Source organism: Molossus molossus, unplaced genomic scaffold (genome assembly GCF_014108415.1).
Source record: "Molossus molossus isolate mMolMol1 unplaced genomic scaffold, mMolMol1.p scaffold_m16_p_10, whole genome shotgun sequence".
In the NCBI taxonomy this organism is placed as follows: domain Eukaryota; kingdom Metazoa; phylum Chordata; class Mammalia; order Chiroptera; family Molossidae; genus Molossus; species Molossus molossus.
Window position 1 is genome coordinate 30,673,633 of NW_023425345.1, and position 26,407 is coordinate 30,700,039.

General features: G+C 38.3%; 1 protein-coding gene across 3 annotated transcripts in view; it reads left to right on the forward strand.

Annotated features, from left to right (window-relative positions):
* The window catches only part of AEBP2 (AE binding protein 2), a 63,562-nt gene that overhangs the window by 24,907 nt on the left and 12,248 nt on the right, over positions 1 to 26,407 (forward strand). For all 3 annotated transcript variants that reach the window (XM_036251844.1, XM_036251843.1, XM_036251845.1), the window contains exons 3-6: positions 1,883 to 1,990; positions 10,908 to 11,094; positions 14,475 to 14,599; positions 20,642 to 20,709. In XM_036251844.1, coding sequence (XP_036107737.1) covers positions 1,883 to 1,990; positions 10,908 to 11,094; positions 14,475 to 14,599; positions 20,642 to 20,709 — 488 coding nt within the window. The remainder of the gene's footprint in view (positions 1 to 1,882; positions 1,991 to 10,907; positions 11,095 to 14,474; positions 14,600 to 20,641; positions 20,710 to 26,407) is intronic.

Genomic DNA, 26,407 nt, shown 5'->3' on the forward strand with positions numbered 1-26,407 from the left:
TATCTGATGGAATTATAGGATCTGCCATTGCCTCCATACTTATATTTATTCATAGGAAAAAATTAGAAGTTAGAGATTTGTGGTTTCTCTCAAATGTAGTGGTTGAGTAATATTAGGTTAGAGCAGTGTTGGAGTATTTTTCTGTTTTTTTTTGAGTAATTCAACACAGGGGTCACTTGAGTTACACCAACAGAATTCTTCACTGTTATAAAAGTTGTTACATAAATTATGTTAATTTTTTGCCCAAATACTTTGTTTCTTTAAAAGATTTTTTTATTAATTTTATTTTTTTAGTGAAAGAGGAAGAGAAAGGAGGGAAGGAGAGAGAAACATCAGTATGACAGTGAAACATCTATAGGCTGCCTCTTGTACACCCCCCTCCATGGATTGATCCCGAAACCTGCCACACCAGCCACCTTATGGTGCATGGTATCATGTCCAATCCACTGAGCCACATCAGCCAGGGTGATCTCAGTTATTTTAGATTGTTGATTTTTCTAGACTTTAAAACAATTTATTTTAAACTGAGTTTAATGATTGTTTTTCTCAGTTCTGTGGGTCTCTTCTTTCTGTTCTATATGTAGTACATTACAGTTTTCAGAGTGTGGGTCGATTTATAATTGTTCTTACCTCGGAAAAGAACAGAGCCACGCCCAGCTGGTGTGGCTCAGTGGTTGAGTGTCAACCCATGCACCAAGAGGTGGCTGGTTTGATTCCCAGTCAGGGCACATGCCCAGGTTGTGGGCCAAATCCCTAGTGGGGGCATGCTGGAGGCAGCCAGTTGATCAGTTCTTTCTCATCGATGTTTCTATCTATCTCCCTCTGCCTTCCTCTCTCTCTAAAATCAATAAAGAAAAAATAAAAAAAGAACAGGGTCTAGAAATAGTACTCTGAAGGTGATGATCACAGTAGATTCATATCTCTTGATGATTTTAGGGATTCGTTTTAATGTCTACTTTGATGGAAATATGATCAATTAGAAAATTGACATCTCACAAGTAGGAAAATGATAAAGATTAGATGATTAGTTGACAGATTTGTGCTTTTCCAAACCCAGGCAAGAATGTAGTATGTTTTTATGATGTTAGAGTAGTTCATGCCCATTGCTTTTGCAATTACATTAATTTGACATTTTGCATTAGATTTTGTTTCCTATTCAAGATAATTGAAAATAATTTTTAATGAATAGAACAATGTAAGAATAAATAGTGTGCATGTGAAAATTGGAATTCAGGAGCAGGGAAAGTATGATTTTATAGTTGAATTGTATTACTCATTCTTTGAAGATGAAACTATCAATATCTACTAATTAACCTTTGACTATTTTGATTGTGGATTCCTTTATGTTTTTTTTTTTTCCCTTCTCTTTATTTCTTTTAGAGAGGGAGAGAAAAACATCGATTGGCTGCCTCCTGCATACCCCTCACAGGGAATCTGGTCCGCAACTTGGACATGTGCCCTGACTGGGAATTGAACTGGTGACCTCTTGGTGCCTGGGTCGATGCTCAGCCACTGAGCCACATCATCGGGCATGTTTTCTTGATAATTGCAACTAATACATGCTTGTTTCCTCATACAATAACTACAAAATGGTCATAGTGCTAGTTCCTAGGGATGTTTTGTTAATATTTTGTATATTTCCTTCTGAATGGTACTTTGGCTTTGGTGTATTAGTTCCTTTTTGAGGGACTGGACAGCAGCCTGAAGGGGGAAGGAAGGGTTAAAACTGTGCGTCTCATGCTGGAAGTTCAGAAAGTTTAATGTTAAGCATTTGATTGGCTCTTTTTGTCAATTGAAGACTTGCAGTGTGCTCATTTGAGCTTAGAAGGAATAAAGCTGTTGAAATAAGTTCTGAAGATTTTTATGGCTCTTCTCTTAACAGGTATTTGTTTGCTTATGGAAAGGTTGTAAAGTATATAACACTCCGTCAACCAGTCAGAGTTGGTTACAAAGGCATATGCTGACACACAGTGGAGACAAACCTTTCAAGGTAAGTAAATGTATGTGAGTTTTATTTTATAAATTTCAACCTAAATTGACAAGATGATGATTATTTTTTTAAATCCTCACCTGAGGATATTTTTTGAGAGTGGATGAGCAGGTGGGGAGACATAGATTGGTTGTTCCTGACAAGGGTTGAGGATCAAACCCACAACTCAGGTATGTGCCCTTGACTGGGAATCAAACCCAACACCCTTTAGTCCTTCAGCTGACGCTCTAACCATTGACCCACACTGGCCAGGGCAATAAGATTCTAAATGGGCATGCTTTTGCCCTGATAAAAAATTTTAAAAGAACCATTTGTTTTAGCATGCAAGTAGATGCGTGGAATTTAAAAAAATAGATGAAGGGTGAGTTAATCCAATTCTTAAAATTTGAAGAACAGGAAAAAAGTCTCTTATGGTAGGGTCTTGAAAATAGTGGACAGCTCAGTGACTTGAATGCATGTCTTTAAAGTTGATGGGTTGTTAATATCTTGTGCTCTGTTTTGTCACTGCGATAGATTTCATACTTTTTATTAGTGAACAATGACTATTATGTGAAAATTGTAATTGTAGAACGTTACTGTACTTGATTCCTTTCAATTTTGAGGTCATACTGAGCTTAGTTGTAATTACTGTGTCCAATAGAGGTATTCAGGGAAATGTGTATAAAGAACAAGTTTTTATAAAAGCCATTTTTCTATTTATCTTCGTTAAAAATTAAACAAAATATTTTGGTTTGTAATTATGGAAAGCATATACCATAGAGAATAAGTTTGTATTTAAAGAAGTTTAATAGTTATTAAACCAATATTTACTGGTAGGTAAATACTGTGCCAGAAACTTCCTTTGAGTTTCATTAGAAAGGAGATAATTCCTGTGGAGTTGCTTTTTAAAAACAATCACTTAACTCTTTTTGGAAAGACAATCTTTAAGAAGTTTTAAAAATGTGTAAAGAAATAATTTACATAAAAATCTTACTCCCTGCCTGGCCAGTGTGGCTCAGTGGATTGAGTGTCCTTCCATGGACTGAGAGCTGAGAGGTTCAGATTTGATTCCCATCAGGGCACATGCCCCGATTGCAGGCTTGATCCTCAGTATGGGGTGTGCGGGAGGTAGCCAATGGCTTTTTCTCTCTCACATTGATGTTTCTCTCTCTCCTTTCCTCTCTCTCTAAAAAAATCAATAAAAATATATTTTAAAAAATCTTGCTCCCTTTTTTATTCCCTGATTTCCTGTCCCCCAAATAGCTGCTATTCATTTCTAGTGAGTTATTTTAGTATTTCTTAGGAAACTGTAAGCAGATACGTATCTAATCTCGTTCTTCTTCCTTTCTTAACACAGAATCTAGAAAACTATACACTTTCTACTTTACTTTTTTAAATAAGCTTTTTATTTTAAAGCAGGTTTTAAATTTACAGACATACTACAAAGATTATAGTCTCTATATATTCTACGTCAAGTTTATCCCATTATTAACATCTATTGTGTGTATTGCTTTTAGCATCCTTTATACTAGAAATCTTTCTATATTCGTTCATAGAGAATATTCTCTTTTTCTGAACAGCTTTGTAGTATTTCATTGTGTGACTATAGCAACTTATTTAACCAAACTTGTATAGACATTTGGGTTGTTTCTAGTCTTTGCTATTACAAATAGTTCTGTAGCAGCAGTTCTCAACCTGTGGGTTGCAACCCCTTTGGGGGTCAAACGACCCTTTCACAGGGGTCGCCTAAGACAGAACAGTAGCAAAATTACAGTTATGAAGTAGTAATGAAAATAATTTTATGGTGGGGGTCACCACAACATGAGGAACTGTATTCAAGTGTCGCGGCATTAGGAAGATTTAGAACCACCACTGTTCTACAGTGATGACTCTTTTTTGAACATACATAATTTTGTACATGTATGTTTATATATATAGGAAAAATTTCCCAAAATGATGTGAGTAGGTGGATCAGAGGCTACATAAACATTGGTAATTTTGTTAAATACTGCAAATTGTCCTCCCTGTGGGTTGTGCCCTTAACAGCAGTGTTTGGGCATCTGCCTTCTCCGTAGCCTTCATAACAAGGTGCTGTCAGACTTTTGGATTTTTACTCATATAATAGATGAGAAATTGCGTTAGTTTTTTTTTTTTAATTAGGATTTAAAAATTTTTTTTATTTATTTTTTTTAATTTTTGTTTTTAGAGAGAGTAGAAGGGAGGAGTAAGTGGGGAGAGAGAGAAGTGTAGTTTTAATTTGCTTTTCATTGATTGTGTGTGATATTGGGCATCTTTTCATCTGTTTAACCATTTGGATTTCTTTTTCTTTATGTTTTTAAAAAAATAAACGGTCTCATTGAGCTTTCTGTTGGCATGTGGGTCCTATAACTTTAATATCCTAGTCTTTCCTATAGTCATATTACAGATCCTGGCCCTGACATTTACTAGAAGTGTGTGACCTGGGTGGGACAGGTTTTTTAACTTTCTGTCTAATGTGTAGCTGGTGTCCTGGCCAGTTTGGCTTAGCGGTTAGAGTGTTGGCCTGCAGTCCAGAGAGACCTGGGTTCGGTTCCCGCTAAGGGCACGTACCTTGGTTGCAGTTTGTCCCCAACCCTGGTTGGGTCATGCAGGGGGCAGCCCATTGTGTCCCTTTCACATCGATGTTTCTTTCTCTCTCTCCCCCTTTCTCTCCCTCCCACTCTATCTAAACAAAAAATGGAGAAGTGTCCTTGGTGAGGATAAAAAAAAAAAGTGTGTAGCTGGTAATTATAGTTATCTCAGAGTTGTACAGTAGGTATCCAATATATGTAAGGCATTATTTATTTTTTATCCTGACCTAAGGACATTTTTTTTTTCATTTATCTTCAGATAGAGCGGGAGGGAGAGAGGGAGGAAGAGAGAGAGAGAAACATCGATGTGAGAGAGACACATCGAGTGGCTGCCACCCGCACAACCCCAACCAGGGCCAGGGACAAACTGCCACAGAGGCACGTGCCCTTAGCGGGAACCGAACCCGGGACTATTTGGTCTGCGGGTCGATGCTCTAACCACTGAGCAAAACCGTCCAGGGCTGTAAGATACTGTTTTTGAAGTAAAAGAATACTTTCTCAGGTATTTTTTTTAAGGCAGAAATTCTATTGCTTGTTGATTATGATGTGCAGGTTAATCTGTACAAAAGGGTTTTTTTTCCAAATCCTCTTTTAAAAGCTGTAGATGATCCTATTTGAGAGGGGGAAGAAAGTGTCTTTAAAAGACCAAAATTACGAGGTATGATGTGGCAAAGCATTGTTCTGTAAGTCATAGGAATCATTTAAATCAAGAAAACATTTATTGATGTCTCCAGTACATGGCAGGGTGCTAGGCATTTGGAAGCAAGGTACATATGAAAGGCAGGCCTATGTTCTTCAGGGAACTTACATTCTTTGGGTTTATACAAATCTAAATAGATTAAAGTAATTTAATGTTATAAGTGCTTTAGCAGTGACCTATAAAAGAATCTGTGGAAACATGGATTAGAGTGCAATTAAATGTACAGTTAACCCCTGGACAGCACAGGTTGATACCTCTGTGCAGTTGAAAATCCCCATGTAACTATAACTTAACTACAGTTGACCCTCAGTTTCCATGAAGGATTGGTTCCAGGATCCCCAAGGATACCAAAGTCTGTGGATGCTCCATCCAGTCCCTTAAATAAAATGGTATGGAACAGAGAGCTAACAGTCATCTGGGACCAGCCTTCCACATTCGCATCCACAGATTTCCAGCCGTGGATCGAAAATACTGCTTTCGAACTGCAGTTGGTTGAATTGTGGATGCAAAACCAATGGACATGGAGGGCCAGATGTATTTATTGAAAAAAATCTGTGTGTAAGTGGACCCATACAGTTCATACACTATTGTTCAAGGGTCACTCTACTATGTAATAGGAGCTGGGAACGAATAGTAGAAGTTGAGTGGTAGCTGACTGTTGATGGAGGAGGTGATGAAGTGATGATGATTGAGGTGAGTCTTATTTTTTTGAAAAAAAAAAATTTTTTTTTATTGACTTTAGAGAGAGAGAGAGGAAGGGAGAGGGAGAGAGATAGAAACATTGATGAGAGAGAACATTGATTGGCCGCCTCCTGCATGCCCCTCACTGGGGATTCAGCCCACAACCTGGGCATGTGCCCTGACCAGGAATCAAACTGGTGACCTCTTGGTGTGTGGGTCGGTGCTCGACCAGTGAGTCACACTGGCTGGGCTGAAAAAAGTTTTTTGTTGTTACATAATATATAACAGAGTGTGTAAAGTACACTTAAGTGTTGAACAGTTTAAAGATTTGTTTTTTATGTATGTACTGTGTTTTATATGTGTATACTTCTGATGAAGAATACTTTCAGTAAAACAATTTCCTAATGTCCCTTTCCAGTCTGTCCCTCTTTAGTCCTCTACTCCTCCTCTCAGGCCATGTTATAATTTCTGTCGTCCTGATTTAATTGCATGAACTTGAGTCTGGCTTTTTTCACTCAAGAAAATAAGCAATGAGAATTTTGCTTGTTGTATGTACCAGTCATCTTATTTATTTATTATTATTTTTTAATATCCTCACCCAAGGATAGTTTTCCATTTATTTTCAGATAGAGTGGGAGGGAGGGAAGGAGGTACAGAGAAATATCGATGTGAGAGAGAGACATCAGTTAGTTGCCTTCCACACGACCTTGACCAGGGCCGGGGACTGAACTGCAACTGAGGTACGTGCCCTTTGCTGGAATTGTTTGTTTGTTTTTTTATCCTCACCCGAGGACATTTTTTCCATTTTTTGTTCAGATAGAGTGGGAGGGAGAGAGAGGAAGAGAGAGAGAAACATCGATGTGAAAGGGACACATCGAGTGGCTGCCACCTGCACGACCCAACCAGAGCCGGGGACAAACTGCAACCGAGGTACGTGCCCTTAGCGGGAACCGAACCCGGGTCTCTCTGGACTGCAGGCCGACGCTCCAACCGCTGAGCCAAACCGGCCAGGGCCCTTTGCTAGAATTGAACCTGCGACTATTCTCTAACAACTGAGCCAAAGTAGCCAGTTGCTGTATAGTATTTGACTTTACAAATAAATCATAGTTTATCCGTTCTAATGCTGATGGGCATTTGGATTGTTTCCAGTCTTTGGCTACTATTAATCAGCTGCCCTATGCACATTCTCCTACATCGTCTTTTAGATTGCACACATGCATTCATTTCTTTTGACTGTATATGTACAAGTGTAATTGCTGAGTTCTAGAATGGGGCATTTTTAGCTTTTCGAAACTGCCAAACTTGTCTCCAAATGGATCGTATTATTTTTAATTCCCACCAGCAGCAAATGAGAGTTTTATCTGTGCTATATCTTGGTATTATCAGACTTAAATTTTAGCCATTCTGGTTATGTAATGCTACCTCCTTGTGGCTTTAATTTTTATTTCCCTGGTGAGTAATAATTCTGAGCACATTTTCACATACTTGTGGCTATATGGGATTTCTGTTTTGGTGAAGTGTCTAATCAAGCCTTCTATTTTATTGAATGGTTTGTCTTTTATGATTATGCAATTTTTTTTTTTTTTTTTTGGTACGTGCCCCTAGCAGGAACCGAACCTGGGACTCAAGTCCGCAGGCTGACACTCCAACCACTGAGCCAAACTGTTCAGGGCTGATTATATAAAATGTTTATGTATTTTGGAAATAAGTCCTTTGTCAGGTATATGTATTACAAATACATTTTTTATTTGAGAGTACATTTATTAAAGCTGGGGACAGTGAAACAAGGAAGTTGTAGGACAGAGGAAACAACAGGGGAGAGATTGGCAGGTCTGCTCTGGCTCTAGAAACGGAAATAAATGAGCCAAGGCGGGGTTGCTGTCAGCTCACTGGAGAGTCAGAGAAAAGGGGGCTTTGGGGTCAGGTTCAGGGGTTTAGCCTGTGATAAGCTGTCCGTGGCCCCCTGGTTGCTACCAGGGCCTAATCTTTTCAGCCTTGAAGGATCCCAGGTGAAAATGAATCTGCCAAACATACTGGGACGCTTGTAATTAAGGATCATCCTGGTGGAATCATATGACAAAATCCCTCCGAATTTAAACCTCAGGGCTCGGATCTAAACCGTTACTGTCATCTCTGCCTTTTAATTATATTCAAGGTAGCTGTTCTAAAATTTGAAATGTGGAGTTGTTTCAGCTGATTTGCTTGACTAACCAATATCAAACTGGGAACCCAAGGGCAAAGACTATCTTATTTATATTATATTCTTAATTATATTATATAGTATTTTGTATTATATATATTATAGTATAGTACAGTATAGTATATATTGGCCACAAAAGATACTTATTTTAATGTATTTAGACTAGGTGTTAGGGAATATAGGGGTGGTATCTTCTTGGAAAGTAAAAAGAGTAAGTATTTCCTTAAGTGGTAAGTAGCAATGCTTGGCTCTTGGCTCCTGTAGTGGACAGGGTTGTTCTATGGCAATATGGTAGTCTACAGGAGATGGAAACTTTGTCTGTCTGTCTGTCTGTCTGTCTGTCTGTCTATCTATCTATCTATCTATCTATCCATCCATCCATCCATCCATCCATCCATCCATCCATCCCCACCCACCCATCCATCCACCCACCCATCCATCCATCCATTCTCACCTGAGGACATTTTTCGATATTTTGTTCAGATAGAGTGGGAGGGAGAAAGAGAGAGAGAAACATTAATGTGAAAGGGACACATTGAGTGGTCGCCACCCACACGACCCAACCAGGGCCGGGGACAAACTGCAACCAAGATACGTGCCCTTAGCGGGAACCTAACCCGGGTCTCTGTGGACCGCAGGCCGACGCTCTAACCACTGAGCCAAACTGGACAGGGCTACAGGAGATGGAAACTTTAAAAAGCATTATTCTTTCTTGGTACTCAAAGTATGTGTAGTACATTTTCAAATTCTAAGAATTCAGTAACTTAAATACTAAACTCTCATGGTCGGGGTCTTGAGCTGAATATTCTTGATGCAGGCTGAGGACCACACATTATTATTGTTACTTACTATATATATATATTTGGTTAATCCTCACTTGAGGATATTTTTACCATTGATTTTTAGAGAGAGTGGAAGAGGGGGGAGGAAGGGGAATGAGAAAGGAAGAAGGAAAGAAACGTGACCTGGTCGGTGTGGCTCATTGAATTGAGCATTGTCCAATGGACTGAGAGGCCCCAGTTCGATTTCCAGTCAGGGCACATGCCTGGGTTGTGGGCTTGATCCCCAGTAGGGGGCGTGCAGAAGGCAGCCGATTGATGTTTCTATCTCGTTCTCTTCCTCTCTCTCTAAAACAATGAAAACATTTAAAAAATTGCCCTGGCCGGTTTGGCTCAGCGGTTAGAGCGTCGGCCTGCGGTACAGAGAGACCCGGGTTCGGTTCCCGCTAAGGGCATGTACCTCGATTGCAGTTTGTCCCTGGCCCTGGTTGGTCGTGCGGGTGGCAGCCACTCGATGTGTCCCTTCACATCGATGTTTCTCTCTCTCTCTCTCTCTCCTTTCCGCTCTATCTGAACAAAAAATGGAAAAATGTCCTCAGGTGAGGATAAAAAAAAAAAAAAAAAGAATTATTAATGGCGTTTTATAAGGAGCTTACTGTGAATTGTTTCAGTCAGCATTGGTTTTTACCACATTCTCTAAGCAGTTAAGTTCTGACATTTGGAAATAAACCTATGATTTACAAGATGTGTCTGGATATATACAGATACAGATCTATATCTATATATACCTGCCTTGAAAATGCGTGGAAAAGGATGAGTTGGGATAAGTATCTAGATATGCAGTGAAAGTATGAGGATGCCCTCAAAGGAGGATGTACTCCTTTTCACTTTTGCAGTTTTAGAGAGACTTTGTGAAAGTTAGGATATCTACTAATAGAGGGTTGTATTGTGTTTTTAGAAGTTTAGAATGGTAGAGGCACCTGCTGAAAGAAAGACCCTGGAAGCATGTAGATTATTTGTGATGTTATCTAGTTAAAGTGTGATATAAATTGAACCACTAGGAATAATCTGATGGATATAATTGGTATTCATGATAACAAATTTGTATGGCTAGAGTTTGATTGTCAAGTCAGAAACTAAGTAAAGTGAATAAACTACTGATAGAAAAGACACCAGCAATCTAGCCGTGGAGTTTTCTGTTTGGAGATCATTTCAGAAAATTGTGTTTTAGTTAACATTCATTTGTTAGAAGACCTGCAAATATGATTTTCTGAGGTTTAACTAGAAATAGCACACTTGTACTGTAGCTAATATATATATTGTATTTTTAGTGATATCCAAGCGTTCTATATTCAGTGTTGGAATATAAGATCCACCAGATTGACTCGAGTAATTAGCCTTTTGTTTTCTCAGTCTTGCAAGTACAGAAAGCTATAGAGGCAGTGTTTAATGGAACTTACAAAGAGGTTACCTAAGTCCAACTCTGAGCATAAGTCTTCTCTGAGGCTAGATCTAATAGTTAAAAAATCACTATTACTATATTTCTTTTCTGTCAGAACAGTAGAGAGGCTGCTGGAAGTTTAGAGATAGCATATATTATGAGGCAAAAGTAATTTTAAAAGTCCAGAAATGCAAGTATTTGTCAGGATACCTAATTCTTTGATGCAACACAGTTTATTTCTCCTCTTCAGAAAGTGGTTAATCCAAAACCAGATTTTTCTGGAAAGAAAATTTCACTATTTTTGTCTTGTGTGTAGTGGGAAGAGCAGTAAACTGGGAAGTCATGAAAGTTGAGCTTCCACTGCCTGTTACTTTGGTTAGCTTATAAAATGAAAGGGTTCTTAGTTTCTTTCTGGAATTATTTCTATAGCATCACTGATTTACTTCTGAAAATGTGAAATAGTCGTTCATTCATATTATACTTGTTTCCTACACAGCATCCCTGACATCCTTTTCTGTTTTTATTTAGTGTGTTGTTGGTGGCTGCAATGCCAGCTTTGCTTCTCAGGGAGGGCTAGCTCGCCATGTACCTACACACTTCAGTCAGCAGAACTCCTCAAAAGTTTCTAGCCAGCCAAAGGCCAAAGAAGAATCTCCTTCTAAAGCTGGAATAAACAAAAGGAGGAAATTAAAGAACAAAAGACGACGCTCATTACGTAAGTGTTTCACAGAAAATCTGTATTACAGTGCTTTTGTTTATATTGGGCTTTCTTGCAAATTCAGTTTTTACTGTTCTTCAACTCTGTCTGTTTTTGTTAACTAATAAACAGATAGGGTACCTCTGTGACAATGGGAGAATTCAGTGATAGAAATTTTATCTGTAGTAGCTAAGGGAGTGTGAATATATATGGCCTTAGAATACAGACTGTATAGAATTAGATTTTGAGGGCTACTTTGATTCTGTTCTAAGGACAATTTAAAACATGGCAGTGTCAAGTGTTTCTAACAGTATTTTAGAAAAATTGAACATGTTAAAGGTAAAAATCAAGTAACTGTTAAGATAGGTTTTACCTGCTCCAAAGTGATGTGTGTGTGTGTGAATAGCAAAACTATTTGTAGTCTGTTTCAGCACTGAACAGTCTTTATAGTAATACACACATACAGTTGTTAGGTGCTCAATTACCAGATTATGAGCTGAATCCTTGATATTTAGGATAGGACACAATTAGATGACAAGACTTGTAAATGTTGGGAGTAGAATTGACTTTGAAACCCCCAGAGCCTAGCACATTGCCTGGTTCTTAGTGTCAGCTGGCTAATTAAATATATCTTGAAGAAATATGATTGAGTGAAGCTGTCATTGAAAAGTGAGGCCACTGCAAGGGTGAAGTAGAGAGAGAAAAGAGGACACTTTACTTTTTCTGTTGGGATTTGAGTAGTGTAGAACAGACTCTAGACACTAATTCAGACTATAAAGCAAACATTGAATTTAGATAAAAATTGAATTTTTTTGGTTACTGCAAGGCTGCAGTAGACAAATGAACACATCACAAGTGAAAAGTAAACCTTCCTAAACTCTCTTAAGATTGTTATTGTTGAAATTAAACATTTATTTTTCAAAGTTGGCCACTGAATTGAGATTTTGGATCCATTTACTTTTTGATGATGTAACTCATCGTTTTAAAAACAGTGCTTGGGCACCCAATTCTAACATGTGTATTATTATAGTATAAGTTTAGTATTCTTGATACTTTAATAGTGGACATAACATCATTAAGGTCTGAATAGAATAGAATATGAAGTTTGAGGGCTCCTTTCATTATTGTGAATTTAATTCTGGTCATGATGTCTATGTTTGAATCTTGAATGAGGAGTGGTAGATTTGAATGATTTAGAGAGGTTAGTTATTTTTATTTTCTCTAAGTGTTTATCCTTCCCTGGAAAAAGCATATTTGTAGAGTATGGAGAAAGTACACCTTTTTCCCCCTGTAGTCACAGATCTAATAGGGAAGGGTTTTTTTTCCTCAGCATTAGGTAAAATCATGACTATTTTTTTCTCATAAGTGTTAAATATTTTTTTCTTACCAATTTTCCCATCATCATTGCATTCTTGGTCTTATGGGTTCTGCCAATTTTCCTTCTGAGAAAAAAATGTTCCTTCTGAGAAATAATAGATATGTAGGTTGTTTTACGTATGCCAGTTTGTGAAATCCTCCCCTCACAAAAACTCTGGTGAATTTGTGTAGATGTTCTGACAACTTCTGGAGGTAAATCCACTCCATATAGTAATCAGAATAGTGTGGTAAATCAGCTACATGTAATTCAGAATGCACTGTACCAGGAAATCAAGCCATTTCTTCTGTTATCAGTAAAATTTAATATTTTATTATAGACAGTCTTATAAAATTACATGTACTAGTAAACTTCACAGTGGTAAAACAATTCATTTTTCTGATTTTGATCAATGTTCTGATTAAGAATAAAAATGAACACAGTTGTAATAAGATTAGTGGGATGAAAATTAACTTTTTAAAAATGTTCTTACCATATTAAATCTTTAATGTATGACTTTGTTGTGAGCACACTAAAAGATTGCTTACCCTGGGTTTATGAGTTTATTATTTTTTAAAAAGTGGTATACACTTACTAATATAAACTGCTTTATGGCTTAACAAGGCATTAAAAAAATTGTCTTTCTTTCTTCTTTCTTTCTTTCTTTCTTCTTTCTTTCTTTTCTTTCTTTCTTTCTTTCTTTCTTTCTTTCTTTCTTTCCTTCCTTCCTTCCTTCCTTCCTTCCTTCCTTCCTTCCTTCCTTCCTTCCTTCCTTCCTTCCTTCCTTCCTTCCTTCCTTTCCTTCCTTTCCTTCCTTTCCTTCCTTTCCTTCCTTTCCTTCCTTCCTTCCTTCCTTTCTTATCCTCACCCGAGGATATTTTTCCATTTTTTGTACACATAGAGTGGGAGGGAGAGAGAGGAAGGGAGAGAGAGACAGAAGCATCGATGTGAAGGGACACATCGAGTGGCTGCCACCCGCACGACCAACCAGGGCCGGGGACAAACTGCAACCGAAGTACATGCCCTTAGCGGGAACCGAACCCGGGTCTCTACGGACCGCAGGCCGACGCTCTAACCGCTGAGCCAAACCGGCCAGGGCAAAAAAATTTGTTTTTCTTTATTGATTTCAGAGAGGAAGGGAGAGGGAGAGAGAAACATTGATGAGAGAGAACATCAATTGGCCACCTCCCGCATGCCCCCTACTGGGGATTTGGCCCACAACCTGGGCATGTGCCCTGACCGGGAATTGAACAGGCGACCTCTTGGTGCATGGGTTGATGTTCAACCACTGAGCCACACTGGCCGGGCAACAAGGCATTTTTTCATAGGCATTTATTTTAATTATTATCTATAGATGTTTATCTTCATTTCACAAATAGGGAAATTGGCTAAAGTAGATTTAAGCAGTTTACCCAAAAGCACACAGCTGATAAATGGAGGAGTTGAGAGTTAGAAATAATTTTGATGGACTACTCATTGACATTCAAAGGTGTATTTATAATGTTCTTAGAGAGTTATTTATAATCAAGAAAATACTTGTCAAAAACTTAAAAAAAAATGACCAGTTAAATTTGGAAAATTTTAAATTATATATTAATATAGAATATTTATGAAGTACATTCCATTGTTTGGTCATGGGGAATGAAATCTCAGTGTGGTGCACAGATGAAGGCAGTCATCAGATTGTTGAAAATGCAGAGTGGTGCTCAGGAGAGATACTGGAATAAAATATAAAATATATGGAAAACGATGGTAGCTGAAATGTGGAATCGTAAGACCTAAAATTAGAACCTCACACATCAAGGGGCCGAATTAACCCACATTCACTCTTGGAATTCTGCTTTTGTACATCCTTATCTTGTCAGCTAGACTCCTTGTTTTGAAAGCAAAGAAAAATTTGGATTTAAACACTAGATTGATACTCATCAACTGTTTAAATCTTTCTTACTTATTCCATGGTTTTGTGGAAAACAGACTACATGGCTGTTTGGCAGACTGTTATATTTATCTACACATTCTTTATCTCTTTTGTATTGATTTTTAGCACGGCCACATGACTTCTTCGATGCACAAACACTGGATGCGATAAGACATCGAGCCATATGCTTTAACCTCTCAGCTCAAATAGAAAGTTTAGGGAAAGGACACAGTGTTGTTTTTCATAGTACTGTAAGTATTTTTTTCATTTGTGTGTTTTTAAATTATCTGTATAGGTTTTTTGCAGGAACGTGTATTTTGACTTTTATAATTGTATTTCTAAATTGCTCAAAATCTAAGAAAATACAATTTAACAAAAAAATTCACAAAACATTTTGCTTTATAAACATTTTTAAAATTACTTGTATTATTGGTTACAAATCAAGTATTTCCCACAATGTGACATTTTTACTATTAAAAAGAATATTTTAGCCTTTCGTTTGAACTATTTGGGAATGTTGGGTTGGCATTTGGCCCACTAGGCAGTGGTGTCTTTTTTGACCTGATGTCCTCATTTGTAAAATTAGAACTTTAGACTCCTTTTAGCTCACATCCTTGTGAAAAATCAATACATAGTGTATTTTTAGTTAAGTAAGAGTTAATAGAGTTCTCGCTTCCCATGCTCCTTGCTGTTTGTCCAGTCATCTTTAAATTGCTGTAGTTTGTTGAAGGTAAGTTAGTGGACATAAAATTTTAGACCAGACTCTTCACTAAGAATCCCTAGAAAAAGATAATGTTTAATTTTGGCTGCTGAAATACAAATTACACTAAATTAAGGTTTTATTTTTATAGTTCAATTAAAATGCATAAGAATTTAAATACAAAAGGTCAGTATTGATATCATTGTCTTTACTGGTTTGAATCTGTATTTTTTCCATCTCCTATAATAATTATATTTTCTTGGCATTTTTACTTTTTTGTCTATGTATATTTCCAATTCCAAATTTCCAATTTCTTTGTGATTTTTCTTTTATTTATTTATTTATTTATTATTTTTTTATTCATTAATTTTTGTTACAGATGTTTCTCCTTTCCCCCCTACTGATTCCCCCCTCCCCCTCCCTCCCTGCCCTTTCCTAAGTTCGTTGTCCCATGTCCACTGTTCATGCATGCATGCATATAAGTTCTGTGGTTTATCTCTTCCCCACCCCCACCCCCCCTATTTAGGGGATTGTCAGTCTGTATCCCATTTCGACGTCTCTGGGACTACCCCCTTCCTCAGACTGTTACGTTCATTATATTCCACCAAATTTCCAATTTTGATTTATAAAATTAAAGGCAAGAAATTAAAAGGTTAGATACAAAAGAAAGGGAACCTTTTCTGAGTTGAGACACATGAGAGATGTGAATTTGGGTTCAAGGAAAGGTGTAGTATACTTATGGTCTTTTAAAGAATATTAGAAATGTAGTTGTCTAAATAAGGATAGAAGGGTTGGAAGGAAAACTAGAGGGATTGAAGGCAGAGTTGAAGTGGTTGCACTGGGAATTTTATTGGGATTCAGGAAGATCAGGAGCTTGCTCAGCAATGATGGCTGGATGTCCCCATTTGAAGTTTGATAATATAGGTTTAGGTTTATGATTTGGTAGGTTTGTGAATTGTTCAATAAGATGTGGTCCCCAGTCCCACGGACTAAAGAGTCTTGGGTTCTATTCCAGTCAAGGGCACGTGCCTTGGTTGTGGTTTGGTCTTCCATCCTGGTCAGGGTCTGTGCGAGGCAACCAATCGATGTGTCTCTCTCACATCAGTGCTTCTCTCTCTCCCTCCTTTCCTCACACTCTATCTGAAGATAAATGGAAAAATATCCTCGGCTGAGGATTAAAAAAAACAAACTACACCAAACCATGCCTGTGCTCTAGTGGAAGAGACTTGATAAACAAGAAAGATTAGTAAAAATGTAACAACTTAAATTTAAGTACAAGCCATTCATTTATTAGGGGATGAGCATCATAGACAGTGGGAAAATCAACTACAAAATCCTGAAATGGGAATATGCCGTGTATTTTTTTTTTTTCTTTTATCCTCACCCGAGGACATTTTTGTGTTCATCTTCAGATAGAGCTGGAGGGAGCGAGGGGGGAAGAGAGAGAGAGAGAGAGAGAAACATCAGTGTGAGAGAGACATATCGAGTGGTTGCCACCCACACGACCCCAACTGGGGCGGGGATGAACTGCAGCCGAGGTATGTGCCTGTAGCAGGAACCGAACCCAGGACTCTCTGGTCCGCAGGCTGATGCTCTAACCACTGAGCAAAACCAGACAGGGCTATGCCAAGTATTTTGAAAAACAGTGAGGAGCCAGTGTGGCTAGAGGAGATGAGTGAGGCAGGGAGAACAGGAGTTAAGTCAGAGAGGTACTAGGGAGAACCTTGTTGGGCCAGGACCTTGGCTTTTATTCTGAAGCCATTGAAGGAGTTTGAACAGCCCTAGTCTAATGTGATTTTTATTGCTTTTTTCTTACTCAGATTTTTAACAATTGATTTGAGAGAGAGGAAGCAGGAGAGAGAGAAAGACAGAAAGAAACATTGATGTGAAAGAGAAACATCAATTGTCTGCCTCCTGCAACCTGGACATGTACCCTGACTGGAAATCAAACCCTCCACATTTTGGTGTATGGGACGATGCTCCAACACGCCAGGGCTGGTGTGATCCCCACCCCCCCATCTTTATTAATTTATTTTTGTTACAGGTATTTCTCTTTTTTACCCCCCAGACACCGTCCTCCCCATCCCCCCCCCCCCAGCATTGTTGTTTATGTCCATTGGTTATGCATACATGCATATAAATTCTTTGGTTCATTTCAAGGGGTGGTGTGATTTTTTAAAAATAATTTTTTATTGAGGCATTATAATATAAACTGCATCCAGTTAAAAGTATATAATTCTAGCACAGCTGGTGTGCTTCAGTGGATTGAGCGTCATCCCATGGACTGGGAGGTCCCGGTTTGATTCTTGGTCGGGGCACATGCCTAGGTTTCGGGCTCAGTCCCCAGTAGGGATGTATAGGAGGCATCCAATGGATGTTTCTCTCTCACATCCATGTTTCAATCTCTCTCTTAAAAAAAAAAAAAAAAATCAGTAAAATATATTTTTAAAAAATATACAATTCTGTGAATTTTGGCAGTACTATTTACCTATGAAACTACCACTACCACAGTGAAAATGCAGACCATTTCCATTAATCAGATCTTGTCTGTTGTAACTCTCGTTCATCTTTGCCTCCTCACCCTAGAGAACTAACTCACTGATCTCTTTCCTCTCGTGTAAGTTTTAATGTGCTTGCTTTCCCCCCTCTGTTGTGAGAACCCATTGTAGGTTAGAGTGCAGGGAAATAGGGATCAGTCTTCTCAGTATCTCATGTGAAAGAAGACTGGAATGGTTCTAGTGGAGATGCCAAAGAGGTTAGATTCTCGGTATCTTTTGAAAGTAGTACTGACAAAAATTATGGGTGGATCACATGTCAGGTTAGATGAAGAGAGGAAAGGATGGCTTCATTTTTTTTTTTTTTTTTTTTTTTGGCATGGGCTACTGGCCAAAAAGATGGAATTGCCGTTTCAAGTAGAGGCTGTCCGGGTGAGCAGCTCGGAGGAGATGGGTGTATTAAGAGCTGTAATTTTGGCGCTTTTTGTAGAGCCATATAGTGCCTGTGTCACGTAGGCAGATGGATGCACGAGTTGTGGCTACAGGTTCAAATATGGAAGTTTTTAGCATTATTAGTTGTGTTTAAAGGTATCAGACTAGACTGGATCACCTAGAAACTAAGTATAAACAGAAAAGAAAAGAAATTTAAGGACTGAGGTTTGGGGCTCATTAATATTTAATGAGCAATGAATCTGATGAAATAATGGTCTAGTAATGAGCCAGGATCACTGCATATTGGGGAATACTGAGTGGTGATGGCAGTGATAAAGAAGGTATTGTATTTTTTAATAATGAGCTATTCTTTTTTTTTTTTTTAATCCTCACCCAAGGACATCTTTGCATTTATCTTCAGATTGAGCAGGAGGGAGAGACGGGGGAAGAGAGAGAGAGGTAGAAACATCATTGTGAGAGAGACACATGGACTGGTTGCCACCCACATGACGCCAACCAGGGCTGGGGACGAATTGTACCTGAGGTATGTCCCCTTAGCGGGATCCAAACCTAGGTCTCTCTGGTCCGAGGGCCGACACTCTAACTGCTGAGCCAAACTGGCCAGGGCGCTATTATTTTTTAAAAATATTTTTCTTTATTGATTTTAGAGAGAGAGGAAGGGAGAGGAGAGAGAGAAACATTGATGAGAGAGAGAACATTGATTTGCTGCCTCCTGCACACCCCCACTGGGAATGGGGCTCACATCCTGGAAATGTGCCCTCACCAGGAATTGAATTGGCGACCTCTTGGTGCATGGGTCGACGCTAAACCACTGAGCTACACTGGCTGGGCAAGAAGATTGTATTTTAAAAAGGGAAGCCCCAACTTCTACATGCTTTCATTAGAGTAGCTCCTCGTGATAAAATCCTTAGGTTTACCATGAGAGGAATTAAGATGATCAAAAAAGAAAAAGAAATGAAGAAACTAAAGATAATGGTGATGATGTAAGGAGTTTGAAAGAAAATTAAAAAATTTAAATAAAAAAAAAATTAAAAGTGTAGTATATGATGTCATATAGAGAGTTAAAGTAGTGTATGATGATGGAAATAAGTTTTCTAACTGTAGAAAACATCTAGGAGGTTTTAAGATCATGAAACCTTATGTTTATCATAAAAACAACAACAACAACAAAAACAGGAATAAGAATGACTTGCTACATCCCCAAGTGACACTGAGGAGGCAGAGGTAACCTTGACTGAGGAAAATCACAAAGGGTGGGGTGTAATCTGGAGAAAGCTTTTTCCTGGGGTAGGGGGAAGGAAGAGGACATGTACAATGGGAAAAAGGTCTTTGTTAGACACAATGGAAAGGAAGGAGCTAGGTGAGCAAGTTCTCCGAGTTCCATGGCTGGGAAGGTTTAGATGGAGGAGCAATATGTGTTAAGCAGAATCACTTCTATTAGCAGTCAAAATGTTCAATACCAACTACAGATTTAAGTTTTCTAGTTATCAAATTAACTTTATAGGAAATATACTGATAATGAAACAATTTGTAGAAAAATGTGTATGTGAGGTACTATGCTGTGCAGTTTGCCTAATTTGTCTTCTTTAATTGAAACATTTTCTTTCGAGCCTTCTCCAGAAGAGGTCAGCAGATTCCTAGTTACCAGTCAGTTGGCTTGCTGTGCTTGCTTGGTTTGCATTGTTTTCATATTTTATTGTTATTATTTTTTTTGTAGAGGTATTTTGTTTTAGCATCTTCATCTCTGTCTTTGGGCTTTAATTTCATTGTCAAGTCTAGAATTAATGTGCTTAATTTAACTATATAGGGTTTTCAATAAGAGAGATAGAAAGGGTTTTATTTTTGCATAGAATGCTGCTGTTCTAATCTGTTTTGAGGATGGCATATAATTTTGTGTTGTTTGGAACTTAAACTTGGTAAAAATATTGAGATTTAGATTATTAAAACACATGAAGTGCTGATTTTGTTAATATGGAAGAGGTATAAAATACCATCTTGATCTGTTTTTATTTAGCATTACCTTAACTTTCAGAATCTGGTAATGAATGGCAAGTATATTGTTTTTCTTACACTTCTATAGGTCTTTTTTGTTTAGGTTGATCCACCCTTTAACCTAGGTGATTCATTAAGGTTGAATCTAAACATTGATGGAGCAATGTTACATTTAAAATAAAACCAACGAACCAACCAACCAACCAACAAGCAAAAAAACCCCAAGTAAACAAACAAACAAAAAACCTTGGTTGTAAATTGTAGACTTTTCCTTTCCCAGAAATATTTTTTCTTTATTGTTTATTCTTTAAAAATATTCCAGCCAATGGAATATTGGATTGTTTGTTCTTGGTTAGCATTCTAGCTAAGCCACGGACTTGAGAGATAGTAAATAGCATTTTTAGTCCCTTAATAAAGATAATATGGTTTTTCTATTTGGCTGTGCAAACCTTGTCTTCAGTTCCTTTTTTCTCTTTTCAAAAAATATATAATCAAAGGTAAAATTGCTACAAAATAGGGCAGAACAAGATGTTGTTTGTAGTAATATCTGGTCTAGGATATGACACTTCAAAGTTCTTGTTTAAGATTAAAAGTGCCTTTTAATGATATATTACAATAATGTGGTACATCATTTTTATGATTTCTTATTGTAGGTAATTGCTAAGAGAAAAGAGGATTCTGGAAAGATAAAATTTTTGCTTCATTGGATGCCTGAAGACATGTAAGTATTTGGAATATTATGTGTAATTAATACAGACTAATGTCTTACTTTTAAATCTTCAACAATTACTTATATTATTGGATTCAGATATAAAGACTTACCGAAATTAATCTATAAATATTTTGTGGTTCTCAGGATTAAAGAGATAATCTGTGAAAGCTCTTACAATACCGGCTCCAGGTATAAGCTTTACAATTAGCTTTTTATTGTTTTTAATAGAAGTTGTTGCAGTAATTTTTCATAGGATGTGATTATTTTTTGGATTTTTCATGACTCGGATAGTATGTAAGCATCCTTAATTGTCCCTTCGATTGAATCATTTATTTTAAAAAATTTTCTAAGCGTTTTCTAGCCCACAGTTTTTTTTTTTTGTTTTGTTTTTTTTAATCCTCACCCGAGGACATTTTTCCATTTTTTGTACAGATAGAGTGGGAGGGAGAGAGAGGAAGAGAGAGAGAGAGAGAGAGAGAAACATCGATGTGAAAGGGACACATCGAGTGGCTGCCACCCGCACGACCAACCAGGGCCGGGGACAAACTGCAGCCGAGGTACATGCCCTTAGCGGGAACCGAACCCGAGTCTCTCCGGACCGCAGGCCAACACTCTAACCGCTGAGCCAAACTGGCCAGGGCTAGCCCACAGTTTTTTAAAGAAAAAGCAATTGACCAGCTTTCCAGCAGCCTTACATTTATCTTTGTGTCTTAGTACCCCTTAGAGCACTTTTGACCCAGATACTCCCTAATTTAGATATTTAAATTTTCTTTTTATCCTTTTATAAAAATTTTTTTTTATTACAATAGACAATAGAAGTATATTTGTGGAAATTTTGAATGGACTTGATAAGCACCAAGAATAGAATTAATTTTACTTATTTATTTACAATTTTATTTTATTCCATTTGTTTTTTGTTTTGTTTTTATCTTCACCTGAGGACATTTTTCCATTTATCTTGAGACAGATTAGGAGGGAGGAAGAGAGGGGGAGAGAGAGAAACATCGATGTGAGAGAGACACATCGACTGGTTGCCTTCTGGGCGACCCCAACTAGGGCTGAGGACGAACTGCAAATGAGGTACATGTCCTTGGCCAGAATCGAACCTGGGTTTCATTGGTCCATGGTCTGACACTCTAACCGCTGAGCCACACCTGCCAGGGCAAGAATAGAATATATTTTAGAAAGTGGAATCAAAGTATGTATATTTATTTTTCAAAATTAAGCAATATGTGGTTAATACTTGTTCTGGATATTAAATAGTTTTTTACAGTTTTGTTTCTCAAACTCTGTTTAAGAAGATGTTAATGAATGTGATATGAATGAAAAGTTCTTAAATAGATTTGGGAGTTTACAGTGCACATTAGCATAGCAATATAAAGAAATCTTTTTTTTTTTTTTACTCCTGTAACTATTAAACTTCTATTAGTGTAGAATGTATGTTCCATCACTTTCTCCCCGTTTCCTTTTAGGTTTTATGAAATGCTACTGTAAGACATTTTGTTTTACTTAAAAATATTTTAATCCTCACCAGAGGATATTTTTTCTGTATCTTCAGATAGAGTGGGAGGGAGGGGGAGAGAGAGAAACATCGATGGGAGAGAGAGAGAAACATAGATGTGAGAGAGATACACTGGCTGTGGCTCTTACTGCTGTGCCAAATCGTCCAGGGCTAACCAGGTAAGATCATTTTTTTAAAAAAGAACTTTTTAGCCCTGGCTGGTGTGGCTCAGTTGGTTGAATGTTGTCCTGTGCACCAACAGGTCACCAGTTCGATTCACAGGGCATTATGCCCAGGTTTCGGGTCAGTCCCCACTTGGGGCACATATGGGAGGCAGCTGATCAGTGTTTCTCTCTCTTCCTCTCTCCCTTTCTTTCTCTAGTAATCAATAAAAACATTTAAAAACTAATTTTTATTTAAATATATGTAATTCTTTAAGCATATTCATCATCCTAATTCTACTCCTACTTAAAGCACTTAAAATAAATTTTTTATATCTTTTTTCTTTTTTTTTCTTTTTATTATTTTTTTAAATGTTTATTGTTGAATGTATTACAGGTGTTTCTCATTTTTCCCCCATTGGCCACCGTCCTTCCCACTCCCGCCCCCCTCCTGCCTTTTCCCACACTGTTGTCTGTGTCCATTGGTTATGCATATAAGTTCTTTGGTTTATTTCTTCCCACCCCCCAACCCCGTTTTCCCTTTGAGGTTTGTCAGTCTAGCAACCAATTTGTTCTTCTTAATCCCTTCCCCTTTTTCACTCATTCCTCCAACCCCCCTCCCATCTGGCAACCAACAAAATGTTCTCTGTATCTATGAGAATGTTTCTGTTCTGCCTGTTCATTTTGTTTGTAGATTCCATTGTCGGTGGGTATGTATTCATTTTGTTTGTTCATATGTTTTATCTTTTTCTTCAAAAAGACCCTTCAACATTTCATATAATAATGGTTTGGTGGTGACGAACTCTTTTAACTTTTTGTCTGGGAAACTATATGGCCATCGATTCTAAATGACAGCTTTGCAGGATAGAGTAATCTAGGTTGTAGGTTCTTGCTTTTCATCACTCTGAATGTTTCTTGCCACTCCCTTCTGGCCTGCAAAGTTTCTTTTGAGAAATCAGCTGACAGTCTTATGGGAACTCCCGTGTAGGTAACTAACTGCATTTCTCTTGCTGCTTTTAAGATTCTCTCTTTGTCTTGAACCTTTTGCATTTTGATGATGATGTGTCTTGGTGTGGGCCTCTTGGGGTTCATCTTGTTTGGGACTCTCTGTGCTTCCCGGACTTGTACATCGGTTTCCCTCACTAAGTTAGGGAAGTTTTCTGCCGTTATTGTTTCAAATAGGTTTTCAATTTCTTGCTCTCTCTCTTCTCCTTCTGGCACCCCCAAGATGAGAATGTTGGCACGCTTGAAGTTGTTCCAGATGCTCCTTATACTATCCTCATTTTTTGGGGTTCTTTTTTCTTTTTGCTGTTCTGATTGGGTGTTTTTTGCTTCCTCATATTCCAAATCGATGGTTTGCTTCTTGGCTTTACCTACTCTACTTTTGAATCTGTGTAAATTATTCTTTATTTTAGTTAGTGTGTCCTTCATTTCTTACTGGTCCTTTTTTGTGCTCTTGAGGCCCTCACTAAGTTCACTGAGGTTCTCACTAAGTTCATTGAGCATCTTTATGAAAGTATTTTGAACTCAGCATCTGTTAGGTTGCTTATTTCCATTTCGCTTAGTTCTTTTCCTGGAGATTTTTTCTGTTTTTTTCATTTGGGATCTGTTTCTTTGTCTCCTCATTTTGGCTTCCTCCTTGTGTTTGTTTCTATGTATTTAGTTAACAGGAGGTACGGGGCTAGCTGAGACCAGATGCTGCTTGTTTGAAAGAATTTAGGAAAACCTGAAGCAGAATCCAAGACAGGCCAATCCTATGGTTAAGCAACTGGCAGCAGCTTGGGTGGGCCTGAAAGTTGGGTGGGGCGGGGCCTCAGGGAGTCAGCAGGGTGGGGCTACCAGTGTGAGCCAGGTTGCTGGAGTCCCAGATATGGCGACTGTCTGCCGCCCCAGGGAAGGGCTCACCAAAGGAACAAAGGCCTCTGACAGCACGTGTGTCCCGGAGAAAGCCCCCCTCTCCAGCCCTCACTCCAGTGCCAAACAGCTCAGTTCTTCCCTGTATGTCTCTGGCGCCCCTCGAGCTGCCTCCCCTCCGAGCTCAGAGGGAGAGAGTCCGATAAGTCCGTGCGCGGGCCCTTTAAGGAGCTGCCTGGGGCTGCAGCCGCTTCAGCTTCCCTGAGCCTCAGTTCCCGCTGGTTTTTCCAGCCAGAAGTTATGGGGATTCTCTTCCTGGCACTGGAACCCTGAGCGGGGCACCTGGTGTGGGGCGGGGACCCCTCTGTCCTCAGGGAGGACCTTCCCAGCCTCGGGAGCTTCCTGATTTTTATCCGCCACACTTGGGTGTGGGACCAGCCCGTCTTCCTCCGCCCCTCCTACCAGTCTGGATGTGGCTGCTGCTTTAATTCCCTAGTTGTAGGACTTCCATTCAGCTTGATTTCAGGAGGTTTTGAATGATGGTTGTTCTGTAGTTTAGTTGTAACTTTGATGTGGTTGTGGGAGGACGTGATACCGCGTTTACCTACGCTGCCATCTTGACTGGAAGTCTTATATATCTTTTTTTAAAAATTGAATTTATTGGGGTGACACTGGTTAATAAAATTATACATCATCTGTATGTATATTGTATTGTGTGTTCACTATCCCAAATCAAGTATCCTTCCCTCACCATTTATCCCCCATATCCTTTCTGCCTCTCCCTCCTCCTCTGGTAATTATCATGCTGTTGTTTGCGTCTTATGAGCCCCCTGCCGGCCTTTTCTTTCGTTCTTTTTTCTCTCTCTTAATTCCTTCACCTTTTCCACCCAGCCTCGAAACCCCCCTCCTTCGACAGATGTCAGTTTGTTCTCTGTGAGTCTGTTTCTATTTTGTTTGTTAGTTTATTTTGTTAATTAGATTCCACATATGAGTGAAATTATGTGGTACTTGTCTTTGACTGCTGGAGTAAGACATTTTTAAATGGCCCTGTAAAATTTATTTGATGAGCTGCTTTTCACTAAACATTTAAGTTATCAGTTTTTCTCTACTGTTACAGGAAGAGATATTCAAATCTATTACTATAACCCGGCCAGTGTGGCTCAGTGGATTGAGTGTTGTCCCATGGACTGAGAGGTCCCAGTTTGATTCCCAGTCAGGGCACATGCCTGGGTTGCAGGCTCAATCCCCAGTAGGGGGCATGCAGGAGGCAGCTGATCAATGTTTCTCTCTCATCGATGTTTCTGTCTCCCTTCCTCTGTCTCTAAAAAAAAAAATCAATCACTCACATCTATTAATATATAAACTATGCAAAATGTTAGAGGTTTTGATAGACATTGCCCTCTTGAGTTTTTACCAGTTTCTAATGCCATCTACTACATTAGAGAGCTTTCCTCTCTCGTTTGTAATCAATACTGGCTATTATCATTCTTACATTTTGCATTTTTTTTTATAAGTAATATATATTTTTTAATCCTCATCTGAGGATATTTTTCTATTGATTTTTAGATAGAGAGGGAGGGAAGGAGAGAGAGAGAGAAAAACACATTAATTGGTTGTCTCCCGCACGACCCCAACCAGGGCCAGGGATCAAACCTCAACCTAGGTATGTGCCCTTGACTGGAATCTAACCCACAACTCTTTGGTCCATTGGCCGTCGCCCCAACTGCTGAGCCAAACTGGCCAGGGCCAAGTAAGATAATTTTTTACTGTTTGTATCTTTGCTGAATCGATGGTTTGTGTTCTTTGTTTACCCTGTCCCCTTTTCCCTAATGAATGTTCACCTCTTTCATACTGATTTATAAGAGCTATTTTTATAAAGTAAAGTTATAAGCATACAGGTGGGGCAAAAGTAGGTTTATTGTTGGGTTTACTGTTGGGAGTATGTGAAACAGTTTATTTTGTATTATTATTTATCATTGTGTTATTTTTCATACGAACAACTGTATACTTACTTTTGTCAACCCTATGGTTTCTGTTAAAATATGTTTAAGTGTCTGTGTATTCTTAGTATTCTGAAAGTTGATTAATCCAAATATCAAAATGCTTTTATTTGAATTTCCTTGTAGAATTACTTTTCTTTGATTTTAGAATTTTGATTACATGTGAAATTTTTATAGTGGAATTTGGGGTT